The sequence below is a fragment of the Octopus sinensis genome, linkage group LG2, assembly GCF_006345805.1.
Source record: "Octopus sinensis linkage group LG2, ASM634580v1, whole genome shotgun sequence".
In the NCBI taxonomy this organism is placed as follows: Eukaryota; Metazoa; Mollusca; class Cephalopoda; order Octopoda; family Octopodidae; genus Octopus; species Octopus sinensis.
This window is the reverse complement of record NC_042998.1, coordinates 92,388,950-92,404,771: the sequence shown is the minus strand read 5'-3', so window position 1 is coordinate 92,404,771 and position 15,822 is coordinate 92,388,950. Positions and strand designations below refer to the sequence as shown.

At 33.2% G+C, this 15,822-nt stretch overlaps 1 protein-coding gene across 6 annotated transcripts in view; it reads left to right on the top strand.

Moving 5' to 3' along the window:
- The window catches only part of LOC115223791 (ankyrin repeat and IBR domain-containing protein 1), a 312,949-nt gene that overhangs the window by 227,677 nt on the left and 69,450 nt on the right, over positions 1 to 15,822 (top strand). For all 6 annotated transcript variants that reach the window (XM_036515478.1, XM_036515472.1, XM_029794458.2 and 3 more), the window contains 3 exons: positions 151 to 314; positions 6,058 to 6,146; positions 6,995 to 7,139. In XM_036515478.1, coding sequence (XP_036371371.1) covers positions 151 to 314; positions 6,058 to 6,146; positions 6,995 to 7,139 — 398 coding nt within the window. The remainder of the gene's footprint in view (positions 1 to 150; positions 315 to 6,057; positions 6,147 to 6,994; positions 7,140 to 15,822) is intronic.

Sequence of the window (15,822 nt, the reverse complement as noted above, 5' to 3'; positions counted from 1 at the left end):
TTTTAAAATGAAACAATCACATCATAATGCGTCATTAATTCAAAACAGTGTGAATAAATAAGCATTACAATTGAAACAATAATCTGAATGTTAAAGGTTTAAGTAACATGTCTTATTATTTATTTATTTATTTATTTATTTTCTCTTTAGAATGGTCCCGAGAAACTTTATTAGAAGCTTGGATGACTGATCCTTTCGCATGCTGTGAAAAATGCGGAGTAACTCCTCCACCAAGTCTGTACAGTGATCAGCCAATACTTCCAGAAACTCTCAACAGTCCAACCACTTCCGAACCACCAGAGCAAGACGCTATTGTAAAATATTTTTCATATCTTAAAACATTTGATTTTTTATTAACCTGAGTATTTTCAATGTGTGTGTGTGTGTGTGTGTGTGTTTGGGTTTGTTTGTAGATTCTTATTTATATTAAGATGGCAGTAAAGGCATAATGTTTACTGAGAAAATCTGTAATTTTTACATCTTTCTTCAACCCCACTTCATGCACGCACACACACACACACAATTATTTTTCTTTAAGTAACTATATAAAAATTATTTAGAGAATTGGTTTGTTTGCTACCTGTCAAGATTTTTCTGAGTTTTACATCTAATAAAGTTTACATTCCTAATATTGTTAATAAGCAAGTAAACCAAGATTGAAAATAAGCTGCCCCCCTCCATCTTTTTCTTTCTCTCTTTTCTCTTTCCCTTCATATATGCATGACTGTGTGTGTGTGGTGTGTGTGTGTGTTTGGGTTTGTTTGTAGATTCTTATTTATATTAAGATGGCAGTAAAGGCATAATGTTTACTGAGAAAATCTGTAATTTTTACATCTTTCTTCAACCCCACTTCATGCACGCACACACACACACACAATTATTTTTCTTTAAGTAACTATATAAAAATTATTTAGAGAATTGGTTTGTTTGCTACCTGTCAAGATTTTTCTGAGTTTTACATCTAATAAAGTTTACATTCCTAATATTGTTAATAAGCAAGTAAACCAAGATTGAAAATAAGCTGCCCCCCTCCATCTTTTTCTTTCTCTCTTTTCTCTTTCCCTTCATATATGCATGACTGTGTGTGTGTGTGTGTGTGTGTGCATGGTGTGTACATATATTCACATACATACACATTCACATACACAGTGCAGTCTCTATATATGAACATAATCTGTTCCAGAGATTAACCAAATTATTCATTATGTGAGTTATTGAAATACATATAAATAAGGATAGTTCATTCCAGGCTACACTCAAACACCACATAAAGACCTGAAATGATGTTTTATTTGTCCATCCATCAATAGAAAATACATAAATGTAGATTTGTGTGTGTGTGTGTGTGCATGGTGTGTACATATATTCACATACATACACATTCACATACACAGTGCAGTCTCTATATATGAACATAATCTGTTCCAGAGATTAACCAAATTATTCATTATGTGAGTTATTGAAATACATATAAATAAGGATAGTTCATTCCAGGCTACACTCAAACACCACATAAAGACCTGAAATGATGTTTTATTTGTCCATCCATCAATAGAAAATACATAAATGTAGATTTGTGTGTGTGTGTGTGTTTTAAGCGAAAAATAAGAGAAATATTATTTTCCATGAAAATTTTTGAGATGGCATGCATACATGGATGTTAATGAACTGTTTGTACATGCTCTTTCAGCCACTTATATGTGTATGTGTGAACCACTCTTGGTTTTTTGTTCAAATTTTAGCTGATTGAACATAATTTTCTTCAGAAAAGTGGTTTACATTACAATTTGTTTCCCCCAGCATTTATACACATGCAAAACCTACTCACAGTTTCTTATTCAAATTCCAGCACAATATGCAAGTTTAATTTTCTTTAGAAAATTCATTCATTATTCAATTTGTTCATTTAGGGCATTTTTTATCTATAGACCCCTTTTGATTAAGTGATTATATGTTGTTAACTTAATGTGATAGTCCCATGAAAGGGAAGAATGCTACTGTTATTTAGCTCTAGGAAACACTGTTTCCTGTTGTACTTGACACATTTCCTGTGTCCTTATGTTTTCAAAGTGGAGACAAGCACCTCCACCCTGCAAAACCAGCATCCAGAGACTAGTTTCAGAGTCATTGCTCATCATCAGTCCGGAGTAGCATAGCTTGCTAGCTGTCGATGCCTATCCGCCTTTGGAAACAAATATATTTCAAGTGAAATACATTCACTGATTTTTGAAAATAGAAATAATACTGCATAAATCTCTCTGAGAGATTTAGAAATATATTATTTCCCTTTTGATTACTATTTTATTCTGGTGAACCTCCATAGCCGTTCAGTGTGTTTAAATGAGTTTTATATATTCTTCTTTGGAAATTTCTGTTTTGTTTTTCACATATTAACTTGTGCAGTCTGAACTATGTAAAACATTTGAGAAAGAAACCTAACTGTTTCTTACTGTAAATAATTCTAAAGCAGAATGTTTTCAGGAACTCTTAAAATACTACTGTGGATCTTCAGTTTGTTGTTTTGCTTGTGTGAACCCCCAAAAATCTTATATGGACCACAGATGATAACCACTGATTTAGAGGACTGTTTGCATCTTGGAACCCTGCTATATATATGTGTGTGTGTATTTGAAATGTAATTTTTGGGTAACTGGAATAATTCTGTATTAGATTATCACTATCCTCTAATATACTTTTAATAAGTAAAAGCTATAAATCACAGTTAAAAATCATTAAAAACCGATTCCCGTAGCTTGCTTTGTTTTTATCGTAAATCACTGCCAACCAGTGGTTTGTAAGTAACTCATTGATCCACTTAAATAATAGTTTATTTGTTATGTTTTGATTTATTCAAGTGAATTACAGTGCAGAGCAGTTACCCATAACAGAGTTCTACTTTTGTAAATTAGATAGGATCTAATGACTTATTGATCTTGAAGATAACATTCAAAGATTAACAGTCGCCTGTTTCTAGGCAAAACGATTCAATAACCATATAAATGAAGCATTGGAAAAGAAAATGTAATTGAGGAGAGGGTGATATGGAAGTCAATTACTGGACTATTAGAGATCACGAGGGTTAATATCTTATCAATAACAGAGATGAAAGTGCTTGCTAAAAAGAACAACGAGCTTTATATTGTGTTGAAAGTTTGATTCCATTCTTGTACAAGAGTGTTAAATTACAATTCATTATTGAAAATACTGTAGAAATCTGTGACCATTTTAAATAATGTATTTTGTATTAAGTTTAGTTAATGACGTTCTTAACAGTGACTAACCTTTGTAAGGTTTACAGTTATTTATTAAGGAATATAGTTTCATTCCTATGGTTTGCTGTTTTCTTTTCCTTAACAAATTTCTCTCCTGTCTCTTCTCAATATTTTATTTTTAAATATCATCCTTTTTTCGGTTTCTGTAGTGGTATGTTTCAGTATGTTACATAAACATTGCTTATCCAACAATTAACAATTACTAAACTATTTATCGTATCATTTATTTCATGAGATCTGTTATTAATACTTTTTAAAGCTTCAAAGCATGGAAAAGAATATTTCTGATGATAGATTATGGATATTAGTAGGTACTGCTGTTATAAAAATTTAGTACTAGAACTTAGAGGCTAAATTATGTATTTTTTCATAAAATATTATCTTTCTTTTACTTTTCTGATCTCACCTTTTACATTTCTCCCTATCATATATTTGCAGATGAAACTTCTCTTTTTATCTTTTTGTGTTGTGTTTTACACACAAGTACATCACTAGTTTATTTGTCTAGGAAAGTTTAATGATATATATATATTGATGTTTTCAGGTAGAAATACTAAATGAATTACAAATGCTATCATGAACAATTGATAGTTTAGATTAGATAGATTTGTATATGTTGCCATCAACCTGTTCTGCTACATAATTGCTTAAAGAATCTGATATTGCAGTTCATAGTCTTTGAACCTTCACTAGCTGCAGTGTTCTACATTAAAATGTTGCTAGGCTATTTGTTCAAAGGCCACTGTATTTCTTTGTATCTACAGTGTAGTATTGATATTTAATATTCTAGGGTTGTATCGATAATACTATACTATGCATAATATTGATTTAGCTCATTACTTTCCTTAAAATTTGGTGAAATAATATTCAGTATGTTTATCATATAGAGAGAGCTCACTTTGATTTGCACCTAAATTTCAATAGTATTTATTTGAAATTAGATTTAAACCCTTTTTCCTATTCAAAAGTAAAATACACAAAATATTTTTAGATTGTAATTCTTCATTTTAATGTTGTTGCTTCAAGGAGTGGAAAAAAACGAGAGAACAGAAAGTAAACTTGTTGAGTACCTTGTAGTTGCAATTTTTTACTTTCTTATTCATTTGACTGTCACTGGTTTTGAATACTTCATGTATAAAAGTGATTAGTTCAGAGAATAATTAACTCTATTCATACTCCACTTATGAACAGTGTTTGCTTTTGTATATATGATTCTGGTAGTATTCCCAGTTTTCATCTTGTGAAGAAAATGTTATGATAATTGGTTAGCATTCAATAACAAAAACTGTAAAACTACTAAATTACATCTTGAAAGGAGATGAAAAAACCCAGTTTTAATGAAATATAAAATAAGTGGTTTAACTATGATTTTAAAAACTTTTATTCAGTACTTGTATATAAAGTAAGGTGCCTGAAAAGAAGACATGGATTTTGAGAATGTTGGGAAACCTAATCAGCAAAAATATAATCTATTTGTAAATTAATCAAAATGGGAAATAGTGTTATGAATTTAAGAAAAAAATGGAATATGTACAGTTAATATTGATTTTAAAAGTGAAGTGTTTTATCATTCAACTTTAGATATTAATTGAATATGAACTGATAGTTTTGAAAAATGTTTATGAAACTATTGAAATCTAATAGATATGTACCAAACATGAATGTGTACTTTTATAATAAAAAGAAGAAAAAACTAAAGAAAATTATGATCTTTTAGCATCTATTGATATTCTGTGACCTGTAAGAAACATTTAGTTAACTCTTTCATGTTGAATTCTATTATATTTCATACCTGCTCATATTATATAATTTGACATAGTAATTATGTTATTTGGCAGCAAATTTTTAGTCAGATCTTTAGATTTATGATTCAGAATTTGAAGTCTATTTTCACACACATTTGATACTTGAATGAAAATAGATAAGATTTAAATATAACTCAGAAATGTATGAGTATTTCTATAAGGAATTTGGAATGAAATGATAAAGCCCTTATCAAATTATGCAAAATGAAGCTGTATCAACACTGTGGTAGGTGCTGACATACCAAATGATGCAAAATATTCTCAATGAATTGAAATTTGTCTCTTAGTTGAAGAAAGGAAACAAAACCTATCAATAATTATTAACCTTTTAGCATTCTGATTACTCTATCAAATCTAGTGCTTATCTATTCACATTGTTTTGAATTAATCATGCATTATCACACTTTTTCAAGAGGTCAGTGGTGCAGTTGTTTATTTTTAAAGTGACCTTAGTGTAGGTGTGATAGGCCAGATCAGGTCAGCTTGAACACAAAACAGGTAGAGTATACATGCCACCAAAGAAAAGAGATATTTTTAAAAAATGAAGAATTAATTTTATTGGAAATTAAATTTTTATGTTTAAACAGATGGATAGGGCTGAACCTTATTAGTAGACAAGGTGACAACTACAAACATGTCTCAGTTTATGTAAAAACCTCATCTGCAGAACATGGCTTTTTCAATTATTACAGTTAGAAAACAAAAATTTCTGGCCAGTATAGTTCTCTTAGCTCACTTTTTATATCAACATCGACTCATATTAAATGACATTCAATTTGGAAAGTGTGTGTAGGTATCAAGCCAAGAATAAATAAGAGCCACCAAATTCTAAAATAGAATTAAGAATAAACAAGATACAACAAATTGTAAAAATCTTCAAAAGATCTCACCATTTATATATATGTGCACACATGTATAAATGAGTAAAATTGTGTAGTTTATGGCAGTTTTTATAAATGATACAATCTCTTGCTTTCCAGTGTGATATATGTACCTGTACATTTATGATGTCAGAAGAACCAGTTCATATGCCTTGTGAGCACCGATTTTGTCGTTCTTGTTGGGAACAGTAAGTAAAGTTACTTTCAAGCTTTTTATTTATTTATACAGGGTGGCCCAAAACTGGGTTTACAGTTATCATGTAGGCACCTTAAATTTCTTTTAAAACATTTTATTTCATTTAAATTTCTATCTTTCAAACTGAAAATGGAGCTTGACAAAATTAACTAGATTAGCATAGAATAATGGTTTCACATTTTTTTATAATTAAGATCTAAACTGTTAATATATGAATGCAAAAGAGATAGTTGAATAACTGTAAACCTACTTTTGGGCCACTCTGTATTTGAAATTCTCTCTATCAATTTTTGCTTATACAGTGTGGTGGTGGTAGTGGGGGTCTGTGTGTGTGTGTGTACGTATATTGTTTGTGTACATGTATGCATGTGTATGTACATTGTGTGTATGTGTGTGAAGAACCTGAAATTCCTTCTTAGAGATTAATATAACTAACATGTCCAACTATGGAGAAATATTACCTTTGCTTGGAACCAAGTAAAGGTTGACAACAGGAAATGCTTCTGGCCAAAGAAAAATATGCCCCAGCAAATTCTGTATGATCCATGCAAGCATGGAAAAGTGGATGTTAAAACAAAAATGATGATAATGTAACACTAAAAGAGATATTGTCACTGTAAAAGCTTAAAACTATTGAAAATTACTATTTGAAGTGGAATAGAATTTTTATGGATTTAATATTGTGAAAAAGAACCAATTTTTCACATATCCCTTCCAAGGTTGTAGGTGCATATTCTATGTCACTATTTATAAAAAAAATTTTTAATCATTTCCTAAAATGAAAAAAAACATTTTTTTTTTTTAGCATTGAATAAGATGTTTCTATGTTTATTATTTTAGATATCTCAATTTAAAAATTCAAGAAGGTGATGCTCATCATATTACATGCCCTGGTTATGACTGCAGTCGACTTGTACCTGTTGATGTGATAGAAAACGTTGTGTCAAGACCCATGGCCAGACGCTATTTACAATTTGATATAAAAGTAAGTTTTTCTCATCACAACCTTACTAAGAAATATCATTTAGTTTGTTTTTTTTATAATTATGATTTTATGTACATAATTTTTTTTGCTTGTAAAACAGTTTCATTTACAACTGGAACTAATGTAGTTTTTTTTCTATTATGTTCTATTTTCATCTTGAATATTTTGTGTTGTAATTATTGTAAATTTTGAACTAATGACTAATTTAATTACAGGCTAAATTAATGATAGAGGGGAAAATGTAATTCAAATAGTAACATGCAAAGAAAGTACTAAATTTTGTGGCTTGAAACTGCTTTAAGCATAAACTCGCCATTAATAATCTTATCAAATTATATTATTGCATGTTTGAATATAGAAAAGAATTAGTGAATAGTAACTGACTGACTATTCATTGCACAATTACAAAATATAGTCAAATGTTTAACATATCACAGTAAAATGATGTTCTAACTCTTTTGATACCAACCTACCAGTGATCACTCTTGGTTCTATAATACAAGCTTCTTTTTAAATATGATCTAAATTAAAACTGTTCATCAAAATTTTATGTCAATTTATATTCTATATATTCTAAACGCCAGCTTAATGACAGATATTTTACTAAATTCTTCAGTCTTTCAAAATGAATTGATAGAAATGCAGTATATTTTCTATGTATGGTTACAAAAGGGTTAATGAGTAATCTCATTATCCTCGAAGCTGTAATGTTCATACTTTTCACAAGGTCACTATTGTTGTAAGTGATGTGGAAATAGTTAATATTGGAATATAAACTGAGTTGCACACTTCGTTTATTTACAGCTTACTCTTTATTTTACAATGTTCTCCATGATTGAATAAGTGCATATTTGAATGTCTCACAGGTCAAAATCATATGTCAGACATAACAGGCACAAATTTTAATGCAGTAAGAGTCTGCTATACGATAGACAGCAAAGTTTTAAATGAGTGTTTGTGAATATAGATTTGTAGTAGATGAGATGGGCTTTCTTTACACTTTCACTCATTTAATTTGTGTTTGTGTATGTCAATAGATACATCATAGGAAAGTATCTTAACCAATTTTGGTTTCTCATCCTTTCTAACACCTCATCAGAGTAATGAGGAGAGAGAAAGTATTCATGTTCATTCTCCTAATCTAAGTGTTAAGGAGAGAAGCCCTTAGGTTTGAGCATCATCACCTACTAATACCAAAGTGATATTTAATCATATTTTGTAAAAATAATCCTTTCTGTTATAGGCACAAGGTCTGAAATTTGGGGAAGGGGGATAGTCGATTACATCGACCCCCCAGTACTCAACTAGTACTTTATTTATCGACCCTGAAAGTCGACCTTGGTGGAATTTGAACTCAGAACATAGTGACAGGCAAAATACTGCTAAGCATTTGCCCAACATGCTAATGATCTGCCAGCTCGCCGCCTTCTATTTAGTCTATTCTGTTTGTGTTTGGACTAAAAGAACACCAGAGTGTGATCTTCACTAATGAAAGGTGTGTTTGTTTTGTTACATATGCATCTTGGTAGGTGGTGATAAGTATGAGAAATGACTGATTGGATTTTCCATTGAGAGCACTGGAATACTGCCATGTGTGTGTGTGAATATACCATAGTAGTTGGAATAAATTTGGTGTTGAGTATAGTGTTGCATGTAATTATGCATATTTGTTGTTACATGTGTGTTTGCCAGAATATACATATGAAGAGATCTAAGCATCATATATAGTTGTATTTTATATATGCTGTTTATGAACATGTTTATTAGTTGTCATTGCTAGTAATTTTGTTTGTTGGAGTTTGTTTGAAGTGTTTTAATAAACAAAGATTTGGTGGTGACACTGTATTGTTTGTTATTTTGTAGATATATTTGGTGTTTATTTCAGGAATATAGTTTTGTATATATGAATGGAGTGTCAGAGCTGCTTCTTGTAGACACGTTTAGCCTTGAGAGAAATTTGGATATCTTATCTAAATAGCAGTTCTTTGAAAGTTTTATAACTTCCAAGTAGACATTTGGTGTTTTCACTGTGATATACAAATTCAAACACTTTCTCAGTTGTACTATTCCAGGAGTTGTTGCATATATCTGAATCCATTCATGGTTTTGGTGTTTTGACATATAGCACTTTGTTCTTTTATTGAAGTTTCTATATAAGACTTGCTCTTTGGTTTTGTATAGACTGAGGTAAAGTAAACCTTACACTCTGATTGTATCCTATTGTTAAGGATGATTTCTTTTGTGGTTGCTTAGTTACTGTTATTTTGATATTCATCCATCAGTTGTTGTTGGTGAGTATAGTATTCGCATCTTTCCATGTGCAATTGTGTTGACTATTGTTAGGAGAAATGTAGTGGCTGAAGTTATATGTATTGTGTATTATGAATTCGTTTGTCAGAGAGATAGTTATTGGCAAGTATATGTAATACAAGAGATTTGAGTTGCTAATATATTAGAAGTGGAACTTTTAGTGAAACCTCTCTTGAGGAGTGTTTTGATGACAGATATTTTATTCTAAACTTCACTTTCGTTATTTATGTATATGCAATGGTGGATAAACTTGGTGTAAGCAGAAGTTGTCAATTCATCATCTGAGACACACATTTAAAACCACACATATTATTATAGCATTGACATTGAGTGAGTGAAGTTTACTATAGAGTTGTCTTCCAGTTCATTTCATAGAGCTTCAGCTTTCATTAAGATTTCTGATGACAAGAAACCCATCATCTACTTTCTGACAATAAACAGTGAGTTTATGTATTCATGTGGGTCAACATGTTTGATTTTAAAGCTGACATCATAAATGGAAAATGTCAGACTGAGTTGAGAACCTATAGCTACAACGTTAAGCAAAATATGTTTTGATAGTAGATTGATTGGTGGTACTCTTTCAGCTTAGTACAGTTTTTTACAGCATTTTTAGATAAGTGTTACGGGATGTATGGTGACATAGCTATAACTATATTCTGGTAAAAAATTTGCAAATTGCTTTACTCAGCTTCAGGTCAATTTCTAGTACAGTTAGTTGAGATGACTTTTTAGTTATTCATTGGTGTCCTTGGAGATTTTTGGTTATTGAAAATAAGGACTTCTTTCTTTCCATATAGATTCCACATGAATAATAATACCCTCATGTGTCAATGTCATATACAAATATTATAAACTACCAAAGTTATTAAGAACTTATTAGGAAAGGACAGAATGAGCCTGAAAATACAGACCAATTACAAGCTGCTTTAGTAAAGCTTTAGGAAATCATTAATGATTGGCTGGTCTGATATTCACTGCAGATTCAGGAGTCAATGAAACATCTCTGATGACATTAGTTTTCTTGAAGACATACACAATGAGTGCCTTATAACAAAGAACATGAATGATTACTCAATTTGAACAGCTAAAATCATTGCAACTAAAGGACAGTTATATTTTCAGATTCATTCTCATTCCTGCAAGCAATTCAAAACTTAAAAGCAAAGCAAACTCACATTTTAAAACTTATCTAACAACTCTGAGTTACAATATAGTATTTTTTTTTTGTTACTGTTCTGACCATATTGACATCCCTTGAAATTCAAGAAGCTTATAGAATAGCCAAAAAAAAAATCTTTACTATATATTAAGGTACAGGCATGGGTGTATGGTTAAGTTTATGGTTAAGAAGTTTGTTTTGGAAGCAAGTGATTTTAGGTTCAGTCCCTCTGCAGCATTTTCCACTATTGCCCAAGGCCAACAAACAGAATTTGAGGGAATTTGCTCAACAGAAATTGCAGGGACCTCATCATCTGTGTGTATGTACATACATACCAGGCTTTGCGAAAGTCCTGTTACACTCGTCATGATGCTCTCAACAAAGGACACAATGATAGCTTTGATGCAGTTAGACACATCTCTATTGTTTTAATATACAATTATATGTTTAAATATTAATATTAATCAATGTGACCACTCTTGGCAGCAAGCACATGCTCCAGGCAAGATCTGAAGGTGGCACACACACACATTGTGGATGCAGTCCTTCCTCATGCTGGCCCACATGCAGTTGGTGGAGGACTTCAGTTCATTTATGTTACAGTGCGGATCTTGCAGGCCTTACCCTCGACATGTACCCACACACTGTAGTTGAAAGAGTTATGGTCGGGCAACAGCAGCAGCCAAAAGTTCTTCGAGCAGAAGTTCATGTCTGACCCCAACCACTCTTGCATGGCCTTGGTCGTGTGTGCCAGGGTACTGTCCTGCTGAAACACATAGTCTGTCTTCTTTGTGATCTTTCTCACCCAGAGCAGGGCTTTTGTGGCCAAGATATCCCTGTAGTTGGCCACAGTGAGCCTGTAACCAGTTGCAAACCACACTAGCGGCATTTTCTCCCCATTTGAAGCATCATCATGGAGGCCAGATGCTTGGTCGTTGACACGTAGCAGATCTTGGAGAGATCCTGGCCAAAGCTGACCATTCAGTTGTTCTTGTTGACAATTGGATTGAACCTGAAGGCTTTTCCATCAGAAAAAATGACAATTCGATTGTTGTGACACTCGAAGTCATTGAGAAGGCAACAACAGTGCTCCCGACATTGTTCTCACACACGGTCAGTGAGCAGAGGCCTTTCCATTCACCTCAAGCTCTTACTGCCCTCTTGCTTGATGGCCCTGGACACTGTAACCACTGAGATGTTGTTCTTCATGAGCACAGTCATTTTGAGTTTTGGATCACTTTCAAAGGCCTTTCTCTCAGCCAAATGTTTGACAACTTGAGGTCTGCCTTATTGAGGTCAATCTTTGAGGTCTTTACTGTTCTTAAGCATCTCTGTGACTCTGTGAACAGTCATCTGGCTGACTTGTTGTAGCTCATGTGCAGGAGAGCAGGGATCTTGATTCTTTTTGCTTCCATCTCAATACACCTTCTCACAATAGAAAAGACATTTTAATGACACATGCTGGAAAAATAGAATGTTAAGTATGTTTGATAGCACTCTTTCTATCGCAGTCGTTAACCTCTTGAAAGATCAAAACCAATGTAACAGAACTTTTGCAAAGCCCAGTACATACAGTGTCATCACAGTATTATCTACTGATGAGACATGATATTGTGGCTAAAACACTGTATAATGACATCTGTTAAAAGGACAACCCTGAGGCCAAAGAAATAAGAACCTGCAGTATGGTAGAAGCCATAGCCATTCATAATAAGTACTGGTGGAATATTCCAATGAAAACCTCAATAAAATGTAAACATAATAGAGCTGACATAGTGTTTTGGGACAAAGAAGAGAAACTGTGTACAGTTGTAGAAATCAGCTACCCAGCAGATGTTAACATAAAGCTAAAGATCAGTGAAAAAGGAAATACCTATGCTAAACTATTGAGAAATCTACAGTTACTCTACCCAGATTACAAGTTCAGATTTATACATTTAGCTACTGAGACACTGGGATATGTAACACACCACCTAAGTATCAATCTTGAGAAATTAGGTTTCTCAAAAGCAGAAAGGGGAAAACTGATTCAGAGACTACAGATCACAGCCATCAATGGAACTGTAAAAATCTATAAAACTTTCCAGAAGTTTATCATTTAAATATATTCACATATCTAGACATGCAACTATATGCATGAGAATACATACAAATCTGCACATGCACTGATTCCAAATACTGCACATATACACACATGCATGCATGCATATATACAAACAAACAAAATCTGTATGCGAATGTTAATATTCAATATTTTCTTTTTATTCCACAGGCTTTTAAATGCCAACAAGTGATGTCAAAATTAACATCACTTCACTCAAACAGTGACAAATCATCATCATCGTCATCGTTTAACATCCGCTTTCCATGCTAGCATGGGTTGGACGATTTGACTGAGGACTGGCGAACCAGATGGCTGCACCAGGCTCCAATCTTGTAGAAACTCTGCCAGATCAAGATTGGAGCCTGGTGCAGCCATCTGGTTCACCAGTCCTCAGCCAAATCGTCCAACCCATGCTAGCATGGAAAGCGGATGTTAAACGATGATGATGATGATTTGTCACTGTTTGAGTGAAGTGATGTTAATGTTGACATCACTTGTTGGCATTTAAAGGCCTGTGGAATAAAAAAAAATGCCTTACTTGTAGAATAGATATGTGTTGGCGACATACAGAGCATCTAGCTGTGGAATCCTACCTCAAATAGTTCTTTATCCAAACCCATGCTAACGTAGAAAAACATGCATTAATTGAATGAACAATGATCTTTAAACCTATAAAGAATAACTTTATATATGAATTAAATCTATGGTATGTGAGGTCTAACAGTTAAGAACAAACTCTGTGATCTACAGTCTTCAGTTAAGGAAAAATTCCATAAAGTTATAACTGCTAGAAAGGTGATTCTATTTTCAGCTATTTCTTTGTGAGCCGCACTGAGTTAATTCTCATTTATGAAAGGGTGAAGTAATTTATCTATATATAACGTTAGCATATTCAAAACGATTTTTCTCATGTAACATGTTTGAAGCAATTATGTAGCACCATACTTTGCAATAAAATTCAACTTTACTTTATTCAGTATAAAAGTCTCTATCTGGGAAACTTTCTACATTTTTAATAGTTAAACAGTTACCATGCTTCAGTGTTAAAATGTCTCAAATTTTTACCCATCTTTTCATTATTTCTCCTTATTGATATGCACCAAGAACTGATTCACTGATTCACTCTTTAAAAGAAAATAAACTTAATGCACTTGTTACCATATAGGTGGAGAATCCTTAGTGCATTTCAGTTCATGATGACAGTTATATCTTAAGTTTAACAACTGTTTTTTTTTTCATCTTGAAATAATATATAGAAGAAATGGTTTAGAAATTTATCTTGTCAGGAAGGAAGATAGATCCTTCATATAGTTTGAGGTTTCCACTGTAGTTGTTATAGCTACAGCTATTCATACTGTAGCTTTTCAGTACTGCCCACCCCATCATCCAATCAAATCATTTCTCACTATACATTAAGGGACACCCATCAATTTTCATTAGACAAAGAACTTTTCTTTCTTCCCTTCAGCATACTGACATTGCTGTTAGAACCAAAGAGTGAACTCCATTCCCTCAATATACATTCATCAGCAATGCAACACAATTGTCTGTTGGTTTAGTTCATATGTTTTTAACTTTTAGTATAGTATGACCTGATAGTTAGAGTGTTAGGCTAACAACCATAAAGTCACAGGTTCATTTCTTGGACCAGGTGGTGCCTCTTGTTCTTGAGCAAGACATTTCATTTCATGATGTTTTAGTTCTGTCAGCTGAAAATGAGGGACAGTGGCATCATGTTCAGTAGGGTATTCATATAAACTCAGTTACTTAAACACCATGTAAATTGGAAAAAGCTCCAGCTTAATGGACCTGTTGGCTTGAGAAAGAATTACCCTTAAGGAACACTAAGGTTCTTCATCCTACATACCTGAAAAAGTAATAAACTGCTCAAGTGACTTAAAATAGAATTGACCAAAAAGGTTTTAAGATGTACCTAAATAAAAAGCTGGATCTCAAATGTATGTCATGATATGTATGGAGAGAAATGGGATGAACAATAAATTTAGGAAGCTAATTATATTTTAATTTATGTATATCATTATCATCATCATTTGCTGTTAATTTTCCATGCTGGCATGGGTTGGACGGTTTGACTGAAGACTGGCAAGTCGATAGGCTGCACCAGGCTCCTATCTGATCTGGAAAGGTTTCTACAGCTGGATGCCCTTCCTAACACCAACCACTTCAAGAGTGCGGTGGGTGCACTTTTCATGTACCGCATTAATATGTGTGTGTGTGTGTGGCACAAAGCCACCTCACCCCCTCACTACAACTCCCTTTTCAGCTAAAATGGATTTTGCCTTGTAAGTTATTTGGTGACTCTGTCAGTGCTGGTGACATGTAAATAGCATCAGTGATGGATGGTGCCAAATAGAAAGTACTGGTGCAGGTGCCATGTAAAAAACACTGGTAAGGGTTCCACATGCAATGCACTGATGATGGTGCCACATAAAAATCACCCAGTACTCTCTGTAAAGTGGTTGGCATTAGGAAGGGTATCCTGTCATAGAAACCATGCCAAAACATATAGTGGATGCTGGTACAGACCCCTGCCTTACCAGCTCCTGCCAAACCATCCAACCCATGCCAGCATGGAAAATGGATATTAAATGATGATGATGTGTGTGTGGTGTGTGTGTGTGTGTGTTTTTGCAAGTGTACCTTTGTCTTAACTTCTTGTGACAGGTGTAAGTGAACATCATACAAGTGATGTTCATTCCTACTCTTCTGCTGAAAATGTGTCTGACCATGAGGAAATATTATCTTGCCTGGAATCAGGTAAGGGTCAGAGATAGGAAGAATCTCCATCTGTGGAAAATCTGCCTCAACAAATTCTGTCTGAACCATGCATGGGAAAGCAGGTATTAAATGATTATGATGATGAAGAAGAATTATCATCATTATTATTATTATTATTTTTCAATAGCCTTATTTTTAATCACGTGTTTTCACTGCACTGCTGAGCACAGTTATGTGCCTTGGGTATGTGCTGTGGTTTGTTGTGGTGCTCTTATTTTTACTGTATTGAAAGTGTTTTACATAGCATGTGTGCAGGCAGAAGCGTTAGCACGCCAGGCAAAATGCTTAGTGGCATTTTGCCTGTCCTT